Source organism: Pomacea canaliculata, linkage group LG14 (genome assembly GCF_003073045.1).
Source record: "Pomacea canaliculata isolate SZHN2017 linkage group LG14, ASM307304v1, whole genome shotgun sequence".
In the NCBI taxonomy this organism is placed as follows: Eukaryota; Metazoa; Mollusca; class Gastropoda; order Architaenioglossa; family Ampullariidae; genus Pomacea; species Pomacea canaliculata.
The window spans coordinates 15,789,486-15,810,881 of NC_037603.1; the positions used below are offsets into that span (position 1 = coordinate 15,789,486).

Consider the following 21,396-nt stretch of genomic DNA (forward strand, 5'->3'; position numbering starts at 1 on the left):
AATTATCGACACTACCACGAGTGCTGCAGCACCGCCGGGAAGCGTATTTCACTGGCTATGAATTGAAGATCCATGTCACAACAGAAGAAGTTTTCTTCTACTCATTCATCTTTCACAAAATGTGAGAAGTGTTTTTGTCGAGGGAAATGGTTAGCGAACTGCATTTTTAAGAGAAGTCGGAGACTGGGGTAAAAAGTCGTTGAAAGGAGTTCCGTGCCAAGGCTTATGGCATCCCTCCATGTGATATTCGGAAATGCTTTGAAAAACTTTTGCTTTCCTCTCCCTTAACACTGTCTTGGACCATGTTTACTGCCTCTCATTGCTCAGAAGTCTTTAAAAAGATTAGACTCCCAGATCATTATCATCCGTATAGCGCGCATGCCCAGTGCCTTACTCAATGAACATCCGGTCATCGGAAAATTTGTATTGCATTCACAAGAAATTGTAAATGAATCAAAAATCTTTTTTTATTATTTTAACTTTACTTGCTTATCCAACAGTTTTGTATTTAGGAAGCTTAGAAGGAGAAATAACAGCAAAAGAAAAAAACGAAAAAAAGAAACAACAAAAACAATAAAACAAAAAAAACAAAACCCCAACAAACAAACAATAAAAAACAAAAAACAAGACTATCAGTGTTGGGAATCTGAACTGTAGGCGAACTTCCTGCACAGCGGTCCAAGGGCTGGAGGTCACGTGACAGGACTGAGACTGAACCCACTGAGTGAAAACCCAGCACTTGGCACCTGCTGACGTACATAGTCTCATAAACATGGCTTGCAGTAGTTTTCCTGTTGCCATCCCCGAAAAACGACGAATCAATGGCTGCTTATTGCATTTCTCGTCATGTCCGCGATTCTCGTCATCTGTGTTGGCGCCCTCTGGTGAAAGCGATGCCAGACAAAAAGTGGCAACTAACTGCTGATGCCAAAGAGTTTCTTAGTGATCAAGTTCATGATGAACTTTGCATCCGTACTTGACTTGGTCTCAAGAAATAGGAGTCAAGCTTTTTTTCCTTATTTTTATTTTTTGAAAGATTTGCTCGTTAGCAGGTTTGGTTATATACCTGATATACAGAAACACCTGTTCGCTTATACCCCTGATCACAGGGACAGCTACAGCGACTGCTGGAGGGCAGTGTAGCATCGACACCCGCTACTAACAGCTTGTCGAGCAGTCGCCAGGGGAGCGAGCTACCCCATTATCTACCCATAAACCTCTTGTCTTGCTTTTTGTTCTTCAGTTTCGACCTGCCAGTATCACCCTGACGGGTATGTGCTGATGTCAGTGATGCCCCTCATGTCGACCCTATGTTGCCTTCCTTCAGGATGCCTCGCAGCCCCAGAACCATCTTGTCAGCATCCTCTCGCACCTTGGGTAAGTCCAGTCCAACACTTTTATATCACTATCTTGTTACTATATATATGTATGTTCCTCTTCCCTCTCTATACTTCAAATTTCAAAAACCCAAAATATTCCAAAAAAGAAACAAGGCTTTCCAAAAGAATGTCTGGCATTAACAACCAGAAGGAATGTAACTAAGCAAAACTATTCGACGATGAACAAATAACAATTGCTCACCTCTCCCCGAGGCACTGTACCCGTCTAGTAGAAGTCTTCTTGCGATTCTTGGTTCTGACCCAAAGTGGAAAGGTTTGCACTTACTCTCTGACCTGACATTTCTAACTTACCTTGAGTCACCTGCCGAAACTCTGAGCAAAAAAATAACGAGGGAGAGAGAGAAAGCATCACTTTAGAAGCACGAGACATGCACGACTGGTGGTGCCCTCACCGGAAATGGGGGTTTAAAGCGAAGGCGTAGAATGCTGTACATGTCTGAGTGCGTGAATACCCGATACCCTGACATTTCTGCTTTCCCACTTGTAAAGGAACGGTTGGAAGTTGTAGTGTAAGGGGCACCGTCTGGAAAAATGTAGTGAAGATGAACTCTTCTTTCTCTCTCTCTCGCTCACTTACTCTCCTTACCCCAGTCTCTCCCCCACCCTCAAACAGAAGTTCTATCTTCCTTTCTCCCACACATACCGTCACTCCCACCACCCACATACAGAGAGAGAGAACAATTGAAAGTAAAAAATATATATATATCTGTACTTATGTTTGAGCTTACATAAAGGTGCCTCTGTAAGTTACCAAATTTTACAGCAGGTGTGTTAGGCAGTTAGTTTTATCACATTCATTATTGTTTCACGGCTAACTCTTTAAAGTTCCGACGAGATAAACTTGGCGAATGCACGAAGACATTGGGAAGGCCTGAGAATTCCCACCCGAGGGCATGCACTGATACCCTGGAGGTATTTTTTCCGGGGAAGCAGAAAAGCTGATAGGAAATTCCAACATGACAAAATGTGAATCGAGGTTGTTTATAAACCAGTATCTCAAGCGGTTGTGAGAGCAAGTTTGCCCACATTGTGTGAGCTCGCAGTTGCAGAGACAAAGAGTTCGCTCCATGCTCCTCGGGGCGAGCGGGTATCGCGGCGACTGCAGCGATGGCGGTGCGCGATTGGGTGGGTACACGGGTGTCTTTGTCTGGTCAAGACACGTTTGCCAAGAGCGAGATAACCTTCGGTGGCTTAAAATAATAAAGATGCCAACTCTCCTCTCTCTGTCCTTCTTCTCTGTCTTTGTCTTTATTTCACTCGTCTTTCTCTGTCGTCCTCATTGTCTCTCTCACGCTTCCACTTTCTTGCTCTTTCTCTCTATCTCTCTCCCACACACATACACAAACTAGCACACAATGTGTTATAATATATATATACACCAAACTTCTATCAGACTCGTATAATCTGCTAGATATTAAATGCTATACATATTTCTATTTATAGGGATTCTATATGTGGTGTTGTCATGGTGGTGAGAACTAACAGTCTCCTCGCGGTATATATATATATTTTTTTTCACGATCCTGAGAATCGATGCTTCAGGGAAAAAAGTGAAATATATTTATATGTCAGTACTAGCAACACAGTAATGCTTGTCATACCGACGAACTGATGGACAAACGTGCGCACACACAGAAGCAAGCACAAAACCACGTTCAGAAACACTTATAAAGGAAGACAGAGAGATGTAGAGAGATGAAGGAAGCTGCATGTGTAGAAGTAAGATGCTGATGCTGTGTTTCTCTCTTGTCTGCTAGTTTCAGTAGTAAGCAGTTACCGCGTTTGACTGTAGGTCTTGGGTTTCAGCGGGGGAGGAGAGGACCCCCCACTAGTACGTCCGGGCCACGTTGTAGTCGGAGGCACACTCGCTGAGAATGTCTCAAAGACCGTTCTTCCAGTCGTAGTTACCCCCTGCTCCCTCCAGAAAAAATACCGCCCCTAGCATCGTCGATCCAAGCTTTCATGTTATGCGATCATTATTTAGGTCATACTTAGGTCATACTTAGGTCATATTTCTATCTTTTCGGTCGGTTTACCCTGACAGTAGTTTACAATTGTGCTAGTGTCATTCTTTGCAAACATTTTCAACGGAATTTTTAAGATGGTGATTGATCTATTTGTTTGTTTACTTATGTGTGGATGTCAGTGAGGCACTTGTTCTCTAAACACTTTATTAAACTTAACCGTTAATGTTTTGCAATGAGGGAACTATTTTTGAATGAAACCGCCATTAGCTCACCTTTTTCCCTTTTCTCGATCTGTCTGTCTGTCTGTCTGTCCTTGTTATGAACTACGTTGCTCGTTCCTACTACGTGGTAGACATAAGTCGCAATTTCCTCTGCGTAGTGTTTTCCACACCGGTACCTTCTTAAAACGGAGAACATAAACATCAAAATAAACCTTCTCCGGAGTGATGTAAACCAGCCTAACATACTCGATGACAGAATCATAATCGGTATGAGTATTCCTGACAACTCGGATAAGGATGGGACAAACCGTGGATTTCAGTAGGTTTCTAGAATCCTTCTCCTGCTCGCCCACCCACCCGCCACACAAGCACGCTCTCGCACGCACATATTACCAAACTCTATATTTATTTATTTATTGTATTTAATCTCTTCGATGTTCAATCTGGATAATATTCCAAATGTGACCAAAAGGCAAGAGAGATAAATTTAGAGAAGATGGCATCCTACATCTTTAGTCAAAGAAGCTGCTCTGAGCGTAAAACCAGAGCTGGGCGAGTTGACCAGCCAAGCGTTGGAGTGGAGGAGAGTGTCAGGAAGATGTGTGGAGACATACTGATGTACGAGCAGCACGTGGGATGACCACATAAAGTATATAATAAAAATACTAAGAGATAATTGAATCGAATATCATGATCGTACGTGTGGATAAATGCGACAGGAGAAAATAAAAACAGGCAACTTAATATATTGTCCGCTTAGTGTTTACTCGATGGCGTCTAGCGTCTGGGTTTCCCTGCTTTCAAAAGCAAAATGTGAAATTCTAATTCGACAAGACACATGAAATGGAAGAGGAGTGAAAATAAAGGCAAGAAAGAAAAGAAAATATACCGCTACACAGCAAAAATATTTTAGAAAACAGGTGTAAATGAGGTGAAAACACAACTCGGCAGAAATGTCTGCAGTGTCATCTCCCTTGTACCTCCGCAACACAAGCGCACAGGACAGTGAACACTCGTCCACGAAACAGTCCATCTTAAACTGGGTAGAAAAAATGGTGCTTCGGTCAACTTGTATCTTTCGGAACTTGAAGACATACTAAAGCAGAAGTCACCGACATAAAGGTCATTGGGTCAAAGGTGACGGCGAAAAAGAAGTTGATGGACTGTGCTGGTCATGTAGATCACTTCCAAGTGGGTTGGCTTAAAGTTTTCTTTTTTTTAAATTTCTTGCCTTTCTTTTGGATTTAAAAGAAACAATTGCAAGGTAATGGATTTTCATTCTCAGTGACAGATACTAAACATAAAATTGCAATATATTTGATGTAAGTTATTATTTGTGATGTGATGATGATGACGATGAGGAGGAGGAGGAGGATTATAAGGAGGAGGATTGCAGGAACAGTGAGGTGCAAGGTGTGAGGAAGACTGGAAGCAAGGCATGCAGGTGGAGGCGGAGGCGACTTACCTGAGCGCGGGTGCTGAAGGAGCCTGGCTTGACTTTGATTGCAGCGCGTGGCCTGTCGACTGCTCGTCAGGTTCTCTTTACTCCTCGCAGTCAACTGCTCCTCAAACACACACACACCCGCACTGGGACCGCGCCAGTGACGTACACCCTGCTTCCGGACAGGGTGGGCAGGCTGGAAACGCGCGCGCACGTGAGTATGTATGTGAGAGAGAGGGGGTATATAGAAAGTATGAGTGGGTGTGTCGTACTCTGTGTGTATGTGTGTGTGTGAGAGAGAGAGAGAAGGGGGAGAGAGATAGGGCATGTACAAAGTATGGGTGGGTGTCGTACTCTGTGTGTGTGTGAGAGAGAGAGAAGGGGGAGAGAGATGGGGTATGTACAAAGTATGGGTGGGTGTGTCGTACTCTGTGTGTATGTGTGTGTGAGAGAGAGAGAAGGGGGAGAGAGATAGGGTATGTACAAAGTATGGGTGGGTGTGTCGTACTCTGTGTGTGTGTGTGAGAGAGAGAGAGAAGGGGGAGAGAGATGGGGTATGTACAAAGTATGGGTGGGTGTGTCGTAATCTGTGTGTGTGTGTGTGAAAGAGAGAGCACAGAGAGAGAAGTCATGTCATGTCGAGGTTTAGAGCAGCCAGCTACACTCAATTACTATTGTCAGGTAAGCTAGCTAAGCCTAAAATGTTGCGGCGAAAGTTCTGAGGTCACTAGCCACTAGTTGGTGAGGATACGGCGAGGGTGATGCAAGTCTGGTGCTTAATGAGAAGGCATTGGTGATAATTCGGTGAAGTCATTACCACTACTATGGTCTGTTGAGGGTCTGGTGCGATAATGAGACATTAATGAGGACCGAGTGAGACAAACATGCTCTGATCATTTCCATCTCTCTTTTTTTGTTTATGTTTGTCATATTTGTGCAGCTGTTTCTTGCAATGATATCTCCATTATGTTTGGCCAGAATATCTTGAAAATTTTCTTCAGACATCTCTCTTGGAAACTCATCCGGTGAAGGTGGCACACATACAACTGTAGTACGACATTCATCAGATATTGATGACGATCCGAGGTAAAACAGTTGTACACGTGTTATGATGTAAGCGGCACATGCGGAAGACAAGATAATTCCAGAAAATCTCAAAACAGCAGTTATACACACAGAAAACTCTGAAATTCTATGACCAGCCAAAACACTGATCAGGAATTCCTGTCGAGGCCGCCGAAGGTCCAACCGACAAATTCTGTCTTTTATTCAACAAAAGACGCGGTAGGTTGGATGGACCAGGTGTTCTATGTCTCCATGACGGGCACTTGCGTTTGGCAACTAGTTATCGTGAAAACTTCAGTTTTTCACGAGAAAATAGAAGACTCGGTTTTCTGTGAGAAACACAAGAGTGGCGGTAGTCCCCAGTAAGGACTTCCTGTTTACACTTTCTGAAGATGTATGAACTTTTGACTTCAATGTGTTCGAGTTCTATGACTAAAGCCTCTTAACTGAAACGTCACGCCTCAAATACTACAGTTTATGTGATTTTAAAGTTCCCAGGTATTTACTTTCAGGCAGGTCATCAGTTTAGTTGGGCAAGAGACCGGAGGGAGAGGAGGGGGAGGCGGTACCGGAATCCTTCGGCAGGTCCAGTCGGTGTCCTTGCTCTCTCATTCGTCATGCAGCTCGTCATTTTGAGAACCTAGGAGGCTAGAAAATGCTCTTCTGATGGCCCGTAAGGTGGTACTGCCAGCAGCCATACACAGAGCAACGGATTGCTCGTAATCCCACAATCTATGCTGAATAAACTGTGGAGAAAAGTGTTTTGCGGCGGAAAAACTTTTTATTGGATTAAAAAAAAAAATACTCTTACTAGTTGAAACAACGGTGTCGTATTCAAATGATGACAACTCACGCATTTGGGGTTTAATGCATAGCTGGCAAGTTGCTGAAGGTGAACTCTGTGTGAACCAGAGTCTGAACATGTTAGCAAATGTCACAAATGATATGCTAGCAGGCTTCGCACTTCGTGGTGGCCCGTAATAAAAAAACTCAGTTGTTATAAAAAAAAAACACACGAGAAAAACCGTCGCACCGATGCTTCTAGCTTAGTATGAGACACCATTGGCCAAACTGCGCCGCTGAACACTTGCCAGGATGTGAGCACCAACTGCTACCTGTAGGCAAGTAGAAGACATGCACACCCCGTGAAATCCACCCGCCCCACACATAAAAGGTTCTTTTAAAAAAAGAATTTCGCAATCACTAAGAACAAGGGAACACACCTAGGTTTTTTCAGTCTTTCAGTTTGTTTATTTATTTGTTTGTTTGCTTGTTTGTTTGTTTGTTTGTTTGTTTGTTTATATGACAGAGTCAGACATTCTGAATGACAACTCTATGTTTGCGCTGCGAGGGTAGCATTCTATATGTTTATGTTTATGAGAACAGAGAATGTCGTCATACTTATGGAAGCAGAGAATGACGTCATATTTGTGGACAGCAGATAATGTCGTCATGTTGATGGAAGCAGAGAATGACGTCATGTTTGTGGACAGTAGATAATGACGTCATGTTTGTGAGCAGCAGAGAATGACGTCATGTCTGTAGGCAGCAGACAACCTATCATTTACTTGTTCTTCCCTTATTTCTCTCCTTTCCTGCACCAATTTACTCACATAAACCACACACACAAACACGCATACTTCTTGTTTATTTGCTTACCTCGCTGTGAAATGTTAAGACAATGTCCACGTCTTATTACGACGATATCTGTCCGATTCTCTTTAGAGGAACCGCTTGCTCAGCTTCCCCAACCTAACCCCCCCCCCCCAAAAAAAAAAAAAAAAAAAAAATACAGTTACCACAATGAGCTCTGATTTCATTTTTTCGTGAATATTCTCGTGAAAGTATCGCATATGCGCGATTGTTTGAGCTACTTAAATCTTAAATTAATTAAAAAAATAATTGTTAAGGTGTTATTTTCTTTTATATCCAATTACAAAAACACTAAAAGTCACAAATATATAAACAGAGTCAAATGAAATATGAAACAATACAAAGAAATTTAGAGAAAGTTGTGAAAAAAGACCTCCCGAGGTCCTCCAACTCAACCCTATTTCACACCTTATAATATCACTACTAGTATTACCATTTATACTACTACAAGTACAAACCACAGCTGCAAGTCAAAAGACAAAGACGGAGAAGGCTACAAATGGATATTTTGGTAGTAAACTTGAGCTGTAGTGACTGAGTATATGCTGATGGTATTTATCTTCAACATGAGAACACAGTAAACTCTTGTTGTTGTTGTTGTTGTTGTTGTTGTTGTTGTTGTTCTTTTTTCTTTGTAAGTCGCTTGGATGATGGGGCAAAACGCTAAAAGAAACCAAATAACTGTAATTGGTTATTTGAACCACACCTAGGGCTGACTGTTTTTATAACCCGGAGAAGAGACCAGTTCTATTAACAGTGAGAGGTTTTTAAATACGTGCTTCAAGCTTTTGAAGTTCCCTGCAGACAGCGACTTTTATGTAGCCCAAAGGGCCATGGATTTTCAATATTCTAAGCAGCAACAACGCAGGAAAAACACATAAACACACAAAAAAACAAAACAAAAACATCCCAGGAAGTTCATCATGTGCACGTGGCAGTCATCTCCTGCATACGGAAACAATCGACACGGCGATTGCAGACATCCTGCGTTTCTCTCCAAGGTGGTTGTACTCAAGCATCTCATGTGCTTGATGGTGCTCATGGGAGAGAAGGGAGATAAGCTGCACCCTGTCACCGTGTCTCGTTATGACGTAATGTCGGTTGTCTGCCCTTTAACGCAACTGTTCAAAAGTCCGACATTTCTTCATCCAAACGTTTGCATTGCTTTGGAGGTATTATGCGATTAAAGGACCTTTACCTCCACCTTCAAAGCGGCTTAGAGAAGATCAGAGAAATTTGTGTCTATTATTAAATGTTACTAATTAATTTTACTACCTATTTCCTCCACTGTCTTTCATTTTAAAAACATTCGTTGAGATTCGTCCATCATTGTTACATTTTTACTCGTTATCTAATCACATTTTAGTTGTTTTCATCCACCCAGATATCTTCTTATGAACAGAATGGGGTGATGTCTGTGTGTTTGTGGTTTGGTTGATATCCATGGTAATCCCGACTATTTCTGTGAGCTTCACTAAATTTAGCATGAGCATTCGTTTTCGACCATGAGAAAGTTGTAACTTATATTTGGTTGAAGCATGTTTATTTGTATGTATGTTTACTTTTAATAGTTTTTTAGGATTATAAGACCTTGCTGGTGGCTCCAAGTGAACAGAATTACGGCAAATTGTCTACTCCGAAGAGTAAACGGACTCGAGAGGTCTCCTTTGAGAGAAACCGGAAGAGAGGAAGGGGAAGATAAGAAGGGAAAGCAAACGAGTAAGCAAATCGCGTGCTGGCTGGCACTACTACAGTTTTTATTTTTACCTGTTCACCACAAACGGATTTCGACTTCCCCTCCTTTGATCTGTTCCGCGCGAATGGACTATGCGCTGACAGCCTGCCAAAAGACGGGGCACCACACGGGAGCGAGTGTGCAGCTACCATGTTGACCGGATGATGGTCATGATGATGATGATTGATGATTGATGATGATTGACAATGATTGATGATGAAAACCCCAAACATTTGTCCATTTTTCGGCACATCACGGAAACCGCAGCACCACAACGACAGTGAAGAAAAAGGATGAAGAAGGAGGCGGGAGTGTAGGTAGAGAGATGAGAGATTCAGTTTATGCTTGCTGACTCACGCACAGCCACAAACTGAAGGAAGCGGGAAAGTGTAGCAAGTAAAATGTCCCGGAACAACTGCAGGGAAGTAATAACCCAGATAATAAAAAGAAACAAAATCACCAGATGATAACGATGAAGAAGGAAACTATAAAGTGCAGACACAGAAAAATAGAGAACTCGACAAAGAGCACAGATCACCAGTCACTCAGTAGACACCAAACACGAGGGAAGTCCACAGACACCAACAAGAACAAGACCACCAAACCGGTTAGGCAAAGGAATCCACCCTTTACAATTTGAACCCCAACAAAATATGAATAAACCGTGCATCACGACTGCCTCCCTGACTTGTGCATGGTCACGATACACTCTTCACCTTTCCACCCAAGATTTTAATGGCTTTCAAGTCCGGGTACAATTCAATGTTTTGTCTGCCTTCTGTGCTAACAACTGCACGCTTCTTTTGCTATGAAAACTGGGGATCTCCTCCCATCGCAACTCTCTTCCCCCGAAATTCCTTTTCACCAAAATGCTTGTAGGTTGAGGAAGACAGAAATTAGAAAAAAAAGCAACTCGTAAAGTGGAAAAGGTGATGTTCCGCTGGGCTGGCTTTGTCGGTTAGTGAAAGCTTCCCATCGCTGAGGTGTGAGAATTATATGGGACTACCGTGCTGATCTTGGCTGAAAGTCTTCATCGAAAACTACTGAAGCGTGTCCAGACCTTATCGTCGACCACCGCCAAGCAAAACGTCACGTGCCGTCACCATCACACTTGAGCACGCACGACCAACAACGGGTAGGAGAACACAGCTTTACCCGAACACATCCCACACGTACACGCTCTCATATGTCTCAGTCAGGGACAGTAACAATGCTTTATTCTGGAAAATTACACCATGAAGAGTCAAGGAAGTTAAGATTTTTTTTTTTACAAATTTTTTTGTTTGTTTACAGTTCCTCCAACTTCTTAACAGTTCTAGTACCTTCCCAGATATGAATTCTTCTTCGATAAATGTAAGATGATGTGTGCACGAGTGGCTTGATGGCCCACACAGCCCACTCACCAAACACACGTCACCGCCATCGAGGCCCACAGAGACATGGCGCAGAGACACGCTGCAACAAACATACAGTGAACTTCAGCACACATCACACAGTACGACATGTCACGTAAGCCACTGTAGACCCTGTCACTAAAAGTCTTCTTTCGCGAATGAGAAAGATGGGATTTTCATGGTATACTCAACGATATGACACTGACACGATGCACGCGCAAAACTCGACGTTAATGCTCGATGGATGCGACGGTTTGGGCGCAAACAACATTTATGGGAGTAAAGTGAACACGTGGGTTCACAGAACCAAACGCTAACACAGGAGCCTGCCGTGAAAACACAACTCTCGCCTGGGGAAAACAAAGTTGCCCAACACCCGCAGTGGAAGAGAACTGTGTTGAGAAGTGGCAGCTGTACGCACGTGCAGCCATCTTAGCACCATTCGTGTTCACAGGGTCTTTGTAGCAACATTTTCTTGTCATTGTACATTCTCAATGTTTTGTTCTATGTTGATTCTTACCCCTCTCCATAAATGTTCACGTATTCGAAAGAATATCCTGCACATATGTTCACACTCTGCTTGAAAAGTTGCCCTTACAATGTGGTAGTTTGTAATAATTATGGTTACTTTTAGTTGAGCTGGTAACTAATTAATTCATTAGCTGAACTATGTAAAAGCCATTTCTTGATATTACGAAGGTTTTACAGAATAAATAAACGTTTCACGTTTTATTTAATCGAAATATTGCAGAAACCTAGTTTTCTCTCACGAGCAGCAATAACCAGTGTCGTATGCTAAATTTATGAAAGTTTGTCCAAGAAATAATTTAGTCCAAACAATTTAAAACTAGAACAAAATTTAGAGAAATCAATTAGCTGGCACTTTAGCCGCGTTTCATTCTCTAAGGAATATCGATCTGTCCAATACCGATCCCAAAAAGCTTACTTTTTTTGTTTTCCTTTCATAAACTAATGTCTCCTTGCTTCATTTAAGTCTAAATTCTTTTCATTATGTAATGTGTCGCGTACCACCCCCCAGCGTCCACGGAGCACACTCAAGGCCACTCACACAGCAGGCCACACACGCTCAGTCACTCAGCCAGAGGCAGGATGCGACTTACTTCTCGAACCCGTGCCCAAGCGAAGACCATGACAAAGACGAAAAGAACGACACAAATACGAAGTTTAATAAAAAAAATATATACCCAAACACCCAAATACCTAATAAAACCAAGAAAAAGAAAATACCGATGCGAGTACTCACACAAAAAAAAAACAAAAAAAAAAAAAACAACAACAACCAAGTACTGCACCCCCGCAAAGAAAATAAAAACAAAGCGCAAACGCGCACAAATTATAACGCGGAAGTTTAAAAAAAAAACAAAAAAAAAACCACCGCGCACCGCGGCCCAGTACAGTCAGTTAAACGTAGTTTCCCCTCAGTCTTTAATTCTTAACACAGAACAGGGGCTTGAGGCGCTTAGTACACAGTCTCAGGAGCTGTTCACAGTACAGTTCCCTTTCTGAATGCAGGTGTAGAACCCGTAGACGTAGACGTAGACGGCACAAATGAAGAAGTGCAGAATGGCTGATTATATCTCAGATGAATGCTCGTCGAACAAAAGTGCGTGGAGCCAGGACATAAGGCACACACGCATAGCACGTATACACAGGAAGTACACAGTACATACACACCAAGGGCGTGCACCCCGGACATACACAAAAAGCCTGAAATAAATAAAAGAACAACGGTCACTAAAAAGCTACAGGAAAAAATAACAAAACATCCCCCTCCAAGACCCCCTTAAACCAAGACATGAAATAGTCCTAAATTACACACGTACAAAAATACAGTCATAAGGAGTAAACACATACTCGCGTATCCTAATGCTCAGGCGTGTGCAGCCTCTCATCTAAAAACAAACATAACAATGGGGAAAATATGCACCCACCCACCCGGCTTATGCTAATGACCGACGGTCAACCCGAGAAGAAACGGAAGCACACTCCCGTAGACACTAGATGTCACAGCTCAGACTCCAGCCGTCTTTTAAAAAAAAAAAAACTCTCCGCTCTACTCAGCGCCTTGGTAACAAATCTCTCCCCAGCAGCGACCAGCCCTCCAGCAGACCTCACGTGACGTAGCAAGACCCTGACGTCAGGTGCTGCTACAGACAACGGGCGAAGGCCTTGACCTTTTCCCGCGAACCGGACAAAAATAGCCTGAAAACACACGTTAACTGTCGTCTGCTGTCAGCTACCTCTCCAATACAGGAGCGTCCCCGCGCGCTGAGACATGCAGACCTAGACGAAATCATGACACGCGACACAATGTGTCTTCGTTTTATTTCATTTAGTCTGAATTCAGAATATACCTCTTGGATCGCGCACCTTTAGAATTTCTTCTTCCAATATCCATCTCCTGTCATCAATATGAGATTCATAATCAGTCTCGTGAGTGACACCAACTGTATGAAAACATACCATGTTAAGCTACATGAAAATTCATATGCTACTGTGCACATGTAGTGTATGTATGAAGAGAACTAATTATAGTGCAGATGATAGTTTATTACTACTTCCGCATGGAGATGAGGGAGCAAGAAAAGCCAACCTGTCTTGTTAAGCCGTCAGATTTATCGTCTGTTCTCTCTTTTGTTGAATACATTCTTTCTGATAATCATTTCAGAAATCAGAAAGCCATCTTCTAAGAGGCTACCACCTCACTACACACGTTTCCAAACTCTTTTAATGTTTTTTCTATCATAAACAAATCTTTGAAAATATTATCATCAGCCATCAGCGCTATTGGCAGTTTTACTCCACTATACTTATCTCTAGCTTTTTATTTCATTTTTAAGCGAAGGATAACCTTTCCCAGCAGCGGGGTCAGACACCCTTGTCACGTGATCCCAGTCAGCAGGTCGATGAGATCTCCATTGACATTTATTGCTGGAGTTTAATCAACAAAGCCGACCAGATGGGTTCAAATACGACCACACGCTGTTTCTTTTTCGCGTCTGCGAACAGAAGCGATCTTACACCACCAACAGTGCAGCTGCAAGTGGCTAGGTATAATTTGCTTTTTTTGATGGAACATTAAGGCTTTCTCTTTATGGCTGGTTCAGCGGGAAAGAATTCTAAGCCATGACGAGAGGGCTGCCACCCGAGGTAAGGCCAGCAAACCCCGTAACATTAACACCGTGGCTTGTCGAGCCGAGAGCTCGCCTGTTATTCCTTGTTGACATCCCGCACCCGGTCTATTTTATTTTTCCAGGCTCCATTTTTTCAACAAACAACGACCACCAGACAGCTGCCGAGACATTCTTGACACAAGACAGATATCTAAACAAAGGGAGGCTACATGCTAGCCCCCCTACTTAAGGTTCGAGGGGGATTTGAGAGACTTCTGAGGTCCCTTCTACCCACGAAGTCCCCTTCTTACTCTACGAAAAGGGTAAAAACTCGCTTTGGTCTGGAAAAACCAGAATCACAACATTGGCTGCTATCAAAAACATCTTCGCCAGCTGCGGAAAAATGGAGCTGCTGTTCCGTGAGCTGACTTCAAAGCAGATAAAGTAAAAGACTGCAGTGGTCCGTGAACAAGAGTTATCGATCCTCCTCCTCCTCCTCCTCCTCCTCCTCCTCCTCCTCCTCATCATCATCATCATCATCATCATCATCATCATCATCATCTGTATATATCGTAATATCATTTATTTCTATAGATAGAAAAACACTTTTTCCAGTGTTCTTTCGGAGTAAAATAATAAAAAGAAAATTTGTAAAACCCAAAATAGAATCATTGATGATATAAATGTAGAATAATGTTATCGTTTGATCTCTTCCTGGGTTTCGAACCATCGTCCCTTGAACACCTGTCAAGCGGTACTTTAACCTTAACAAGAGCACAATGAATGTTATCTTTTCTTACGAAAACAAAGATGGATGCCAGGCATTCTTGGCTAGAGATTTCATCTGCTTTGATTTTAGACAGGCCCAAGAGGCAGGTTTTGATGTGTTTTCCTACCTGTGTATCACGTGATATGAGGAGATCCGCCGCGTTCTTGTAAAATGTCAGACGGGTCTCCTTCCTCGACATGTTTAAAAATGACACCGGCAGGGAATGTATCAAACGACTTGTAAGGGTCCCTGCACATCATGGCGGTGTTCAGAACTATTTCCCGAAGACAATGGGCGTGATAACTCCAACAGGGGCTCAATGGCTGTGTAGCTATGCTTGGGTTTCCACATCCCACGTTTTTGACGCGATGAACCACTTACAGTTCACAGCTGCCGCTGCGGATGTTCGGCTCGCACTCACTTGTACCAATGACAATAAATAATATCAAAGGCAAAAACAAAAAAAGACAGTACTAACTTTAAATACCCCTACACACGCACACATATACACACATTATATACATTATACACTCACACTCATACACAAGTGCAAACTCACAAACGCGATCAAATACACTTAAGCACCTACGTCTGTATACACTCATACGCATACACTTACATTAACGCACATACACTCACGAACGTGCCTGGATACATACATCACAGGCACATACATACATATAATACTAGCGTGCGCACGCACACACAAGCACAAACATATTTCACGTACACGCGCAAAGACAATTATATACACGCATATAACATTACGCATACATGTTGTTGTGTTTGAAAGACAAAAGTATTTTCATCGAAATGTGATGCGATGGGGATCTGAGAGAAGGGACGAGGGGGTAAGGACAAGCCCGCTATATATATATAGCTACGCATGCAACGATATAAGTAGACAGTAAATATATGTATTGCAGGGCTCTCTGATAACGAACACCAATAGAAAAAAAAAATGTAAAAAAAAAAAATAATAAAAAAGAAGAAGAAAAGCAATGTTTCTCACCGGGCAGAAAGCAGAAACACAAGATGACGCATCCTGCAACTCCTGGAGCCGCCTCCGGTACCTTCTGGCTGGTCCTGTTTGGTCCTGTAAACACGGGAACGAAGTCTTCACCACACCCACCTAACGACCTTCAGAGGATGCTGCTTTGTCAGCTGTTTGCTGTTGTTTAGTGTCTGCTATTTCCTACCTGCGTGTTTGGTGTCTGCTGGTTGTCTCAGGCGTTTGTTGTCAGCTATTTTCTGACTGTTGTTTAATTAGTGTCTGCTATTTCCTCTCGGTTGTTTAGTGTTTTCTGGTTGGTCTCAGGATCTTGTATGTTGTTTGCTCCAACGGTTTAATTGTTTTCTGCTGTTTTTTTTTGTTTTTTTTTGTCAGGTATTTGCTGTCAATTATTTATTGTCAGATGCTTGCTGTCTCTATATTTGCTGTTATATGCTCTCTTTGTTGTTGTTGTTATTGTTATTATTGTTTTGAGAACTTTTTTTTTTTTTTTGCTGTCTACTCATGGGCGAGGTGTGCGGCTTGGGAGCGATCAGGATTGTCGCAAAATTCTGTCGATCGTGAATAATTCTTACTTTTCCGCTGAGGACAGTACGTGCTCGCATGCACACACACACACAAACACACAAGTCTATCCAGCACGTGACACCGCCTCCGCAGCATTGTGTGCGTGAGTTTGTACACCGTGGTGTGACAAGTCACGTGTAAGAGCTAGATGTATACAAGTCGTATTTGTGTGTATAGTCCTATTATTTATGTATGAATCCACATGTATGAAAGTGGATATAGATCCTTATTTAATGATCCACAAATGTCATATATGTAAGGGGAAGGTTTGTTTGTTAGCATATGAAAGAATACATGTATGATATATTTTTCTGTAATAATGACGCACGAGAAAACTCAGTGAACATCCCCTTACACCACAGACGTATATAGGTTCGTGCTTGCGTGCATACATAATATACATCTCACGTGCTTACTCCAAATTTCTGTTTCACGATTCGTCCATCTCAAAATTTCCCTGACGCTGAATGAGCTGTTTCCTAACGATACACGTGTCAATCAACAGCGACCCCGACTGTCTCCTCTCTGGTTCAACAAGTGAACCTGACCGATATACCGTCCGTTGAACTTAGGTTCTAGTCACTTCTATGTACACAGCTTGTTGTTGTCGAGGCACACTGAGTAGCGCGTTCAGAAACCCACTGCACACATCACGCGTGCAATGCCGATATATGTAAAAGTATTGTTACTTTCTCGTGCACACTCTGTCCTGAACGCGCTCTCTGCATGCGCTGTTCTCGCGCATTCTTTGTGCGTCAGACCTAAAAATAGCAACTGGTTTTCCCGATATTACATCATGACCTCTGGCCTTTCTCGAGGTCTCTGGCCGTAGCAGGGCCAATGTATATATAAAGACACCGACTTCGCGCACACATCGCTCAGTTGACAACAAACCTCTAACAGTCGACATCTACGTAGCCACATCGTACAAAGACCTTCCTGCTACGACGACTACTACAACTACTACAACAGCAGCCACATCTACTCGGAGTCGAGTACTACTGCTCAGAGGATCTGTGTCATTGAGCTTGCTCACTTCAACCGACGATTTGAAATCTTCTGCTGCTACCTGAAAGTTGGACTTGGAATTAAAGACTTAACTTGAAACTGTAAGCACATTACAGGTGTGCACTGTACAAAGTGTGTTACTATATGCACGATGTGGTGCATACCTCCCTTTCTCTTGTTTTGCATTTAGCTTCAAGGTGTTTAAATTATTATTTTTGTTAATTAATAATACGCTGTCAGGGCTTAGCCTTTTGTTCGTATTTTTATATGTTTTTCACTGTTTGGTTTTTTTTTTAATAAGATGTTCAGATAGCACGGACATTTAAAAGTATTAGCTAGGAAACAATGTCATTGATATCAAGAAGATAATTGAAGAGAGACAGAGAGACTATATGTGTATCAGCTGTGTATATAATGTATCACTACCTATGCCGATCTATCATTACAAATAGAAAGTGGAATCTGAAGTAATGTACCTAGTCCATGCTACTATTGTCAAAGTTTTCTAGTGAAAGTAAAAACATTTTACGATTAGAAACCATTACTCCTTTGCGAAGCATTTGTGTATGCATATATTTATACTCTACAACTCGTGTACAAAGAACAATAGGCAGCTTATAGACGCTGTGGTGATTTCTGAATAATAAAAAAAAAATAGTCATTCAATAGCCTTTGAGTTTGTATTTGTCCGGGTATTGAACCCACAGCGTTTCTTGCAACAATGAAAGAGGAACTATACCCGAAAGGGTGCGTTCATAAGCACAAATGTGATGCGCTCATTTATCTTGTTTATTTTAATGTAAACGTCCATCAAATACGCCTTCGTCCTACAAAAGTATACATTTATCGTGTTTTTCGTACGTAAACATAATTTCACTGAATATTCACCGAATAGCATCACATCTCAAGTAGTGTTAAACCCGTTTATCATGTTTAACCAGTTTCATGTTCATGCGTTTACACATGTTCAATACGCCTATGTATTGAGGTTTGTAAAAACCCATTTTCAATGATTCATTCAAGGAAGTAATTCACGTCGAAGTCATAATCCACTTAGAGGCCACTAACCTTTGCCCTGTGTATCAATAGGCGTACAATTTTAGACGTTACATGCCTCATAGACCCCTAGTCGATGCGACTATGACAACTATGTTTTGTAGTACAAGCACACGTGACCGGTGATCTCGGAGCTACAGCCATCACTCACTCACCCCATGGACGTGTAGAGGTGGATTGCTGGCTGTCTGCCAAGACCAACGCTTAGCCTCTTGCGAAGTTCTCTGCTGTTAGTCTCGGCGAACCTAAATAAAGAATGTGACTAAACCGGAAGCTTTGTAGTCTCCTGCCTCGTTTTAGCAGTTAACTGGGGGAAAAAAATCGTTTGCCAGCAGTCCAGTAACACAAGTTCGCGCTCACCCACTAACTCTTTCCGACTAGTTATTTATGCAAGCAGGCAGCTATACAAATTATCACCCAATAGCTTCGTACGTTCGGCTGACCCTAGGTCCGTAACTATGAACCGGAAGTACAGCAGCCTCTGAGGCAGGATGCATTTCATGTCCGTAATTAAAAATACTGATAGAGGGCATATACCGTTGTGTTTCTGGGGGTTTCAGTTTAGGCCAGTTAACCCTGTTAAAAAAAAAAAAAGCATAATCTTCATGACATACAAAAGAGGTTTGTTAGTGAAAGTTCCCTCAGCAAAATTTATCTGTAAGAGAAAACTTAGCAATTTTAAATAATAAACTAATATAGCCTAATGCCTACAGGGGCTGTGATATGTAAGTGGGTTACCGTACCTAGGGCATAATCATAATATAGAAGACTAAACTCGACTCTCTGTCCACTGGCTCTACTAATCCCTGAAAAATTGTGTACCCGTGGGGTTCTGGAACAAACAAACCTCGACCTTTCCACCCTCTGCTTCTGCATTGACTGCAAAATGCAGACGGAGGGAGCCTGCCTGAGAAATAATTCTAGCTAATGGCAAATGTCCGGCTACCTGAACATGTGGGCTATCGTGTTGACGAGGGAAAATAGTTTGATGTCCCGCTGAGGCGCAAATGACTGCTGAAGCTTTGGAGCTGTGTGCATCTGACGTTTTTTTTCTCTCTCATCCTGTTACTCTTTCTCCTCCTGTCTTTCTCTAATCAGAGCATCAAAAGTGCGCAGGTCAAGTAACCAGTGTCACGTGTCCCTTTTATCCTGTCATACTTAACAGTCATTTACCTGTGTGTATATTTCTAGAGAGGACAAGTAAATCATGTGCACCCAAAAAGGGAGCCCAGTGCAGTCCTACCCTGCATGTGTAGAGGCTGTCTCTGAGATGGCACCTATGTCAATCACTGACATTTACAGCGTGTACAAACAGTTGGCATTGAAGATGAATTCTGTCAGAGATGCAGACACCGACCATGGCAGGCCACTGACAGTGGAAGAAGGCGCCAGCAGACGTCAGATGACTGACGAACACTGTGCCATAAGCGCGCAGATGTTGCTGCAGGAAGTTGAAGGGATGGCGCCAGTTGACAGTGGCATTTTCGTTGACGGTGTCAGCCACTGTCACGACGCTGACAATAAAGACCCATCATCTGCTGAGGGAGAAAGTGGCCACGTCCAGCATGGAACCGACGACGGTGCCTTCAGAGACAGTCAAGAAACTGCCACACCGCAACCTGTCCAGACCCCAGTGGTATCTACAGCAACAACTTCAACCACACCTGGCGACTGCCCCCACCACGAACCTACACAACAAAGTATCAGCAAGGGAGATGATCAGATACAAGTATTACCATCAGCATCAGCATCGTCAGGAACAGCAACGGCGACAGCGCACGATGAAAGCAAAATGGCGGTCGAAGACAGCACGGAGGAGCGGTCTCAAAGAAAAAGGTTTCTGAAAGAAAAACTGGTTGCCCTGCGAGCCGAGAACCGCAAGTTGAAAGCGAGGCAGGTGTGTCGCCAGTGTCATCAGCGTCCCGTGGCCTTGACCTTTCTTCCTTGCGGTCACTTCTGCTACTGCGAGAAGTGCGGGTCTTCGTTTGAAGTGTGCCCGGTGTGCAAACGGACTATTCTCGCTGATGTCAGGACGATCGTCTCCTAACATCTTCCCAGTGTTCCGTCTTCCCTCACTTCAGGGTCTCTAGCCTCGTTCCGGAAAACAATACTCTCTTGACGTCACCAGCTTTAAACTTGCTCCGCCTGGAAAAAGAAGTTTGGTGGCTTTCTGGAAGGAATATTTTTGTTACTTCATGAGATTACTTTCAAGATGGTGTGCGAGAGGGCAACCTTTGCTGACACCTGTGTAAAATCGTGAACGATGTAACATTTTTTCAGAGGACCAAAAAAAAATACTCATGGTAAGACTCGAGGCAGTCACTTGCTGTGTTTGTCCGTGTTCAAAAAAAATTTACTTTGTGATTTTTGCTTTATTTTTCTCGGTCTATTTTGTCTGTTCTAGCATCTTTCTCTTTTCTTCTCTCGATCTCTCGATCCCATGCCCTCACCATTCCTATCTCGGTAACTTGGTTTTATATTCTTACTCCGTCCAAATTGAAATGTATGCACGCATTCACTCCAGCAATTACTCTCAAGAGAAGTGACTGCAAGATGCACGTGTTTGTGTGTGTGTGAGAGAGAGAGCAGAGATGCAGGGTTGTCTGCGCCCCACCTCGAGAGAGCTGCTCGGGCGCAGATGCACACCACATGCATGCTGACTAGTCTGCGTGCGCGCTCGTGTGTGTGTGTGTGTGTGATGTAAATGAATGTATTTATTCAAAGATTATCGACTTTTAAGTGTTTTACACTTGTTCCTGTCAATAAAGATAGGCTTTGTCATCGTGCATTGTGTGTGTTTGTTCTGACTCGATGTGTATGTGCGTGTTTACACAAGATGACAGATCGACAGACAGAAGAGAATTATAAATTGTAACTGTGAGACCGGGATCCCACCATTACTAGCTACATTTTTAAAGGTATAGTTCCTGTTCTGGTGGCTGCTTGATTTCGTCTTCAGGTTTGTGAGAAACGG

The 21,396-nt window shown here is 42.8% G+C and overlaps 1 protein-coding gene and 1 long non-coding RNA gene across 2 annotated transcripts; one reads left to right on the plus strand and one right to left on the minus strand.

Moving 5' to 3' along the window:
• Positions 1 to 10,388: 10,388 nt before the first annotated feature.
• Positions 10,389 to 16,643, minus strand: LOC112555815. Its single transcript, XR_003097537.1, has 3 exons — positions 15,792 to 16,643; positions 14,907 to 15,199; positions 10,389 to 10,937 (listed from the first exon to the last, which is right to left on the minus strand). It is a non-coding gene; the product is annotated as an uncharacterized LOC112555815 (long non-coding RNA).
• Positions 16,644 to 17,221: 578 nt separating this feature from the next.
• On the plus strand, positions 17,222 to 21,210 carry LOC112555794. Its single transcript, XM_025224311.1, has 2 exons — positions 17,222 to 17,467; positions 19,614 to 21,210. The coding sequence occupies exon 2, from the start codon at positions 19,630 to 19,632 to the stop codon at positions 20,467 to 20,469; it is 840 nt and encodes a 279-aa protein (XP_025080096.1). The 5' UTR covers positions 17,222 to 17,467; positions 19,614 to 19,629; the 3' UTR covers positions 20,470 to 21,210.
• The last annotated feature ends 186 nt before the right edge of the window (positions 21,211 to 21,396 follow it).

What these genes read in the sequence shown, in the direction of transcription:
- LOC112555794 (XM_025224311.1), top strand. Translation starts at nt 19,630, where the DNA reads ATGTGCACCCAAAAAGGGAGCCCAGTGCAGTCCTACCCTGCATGTGTA.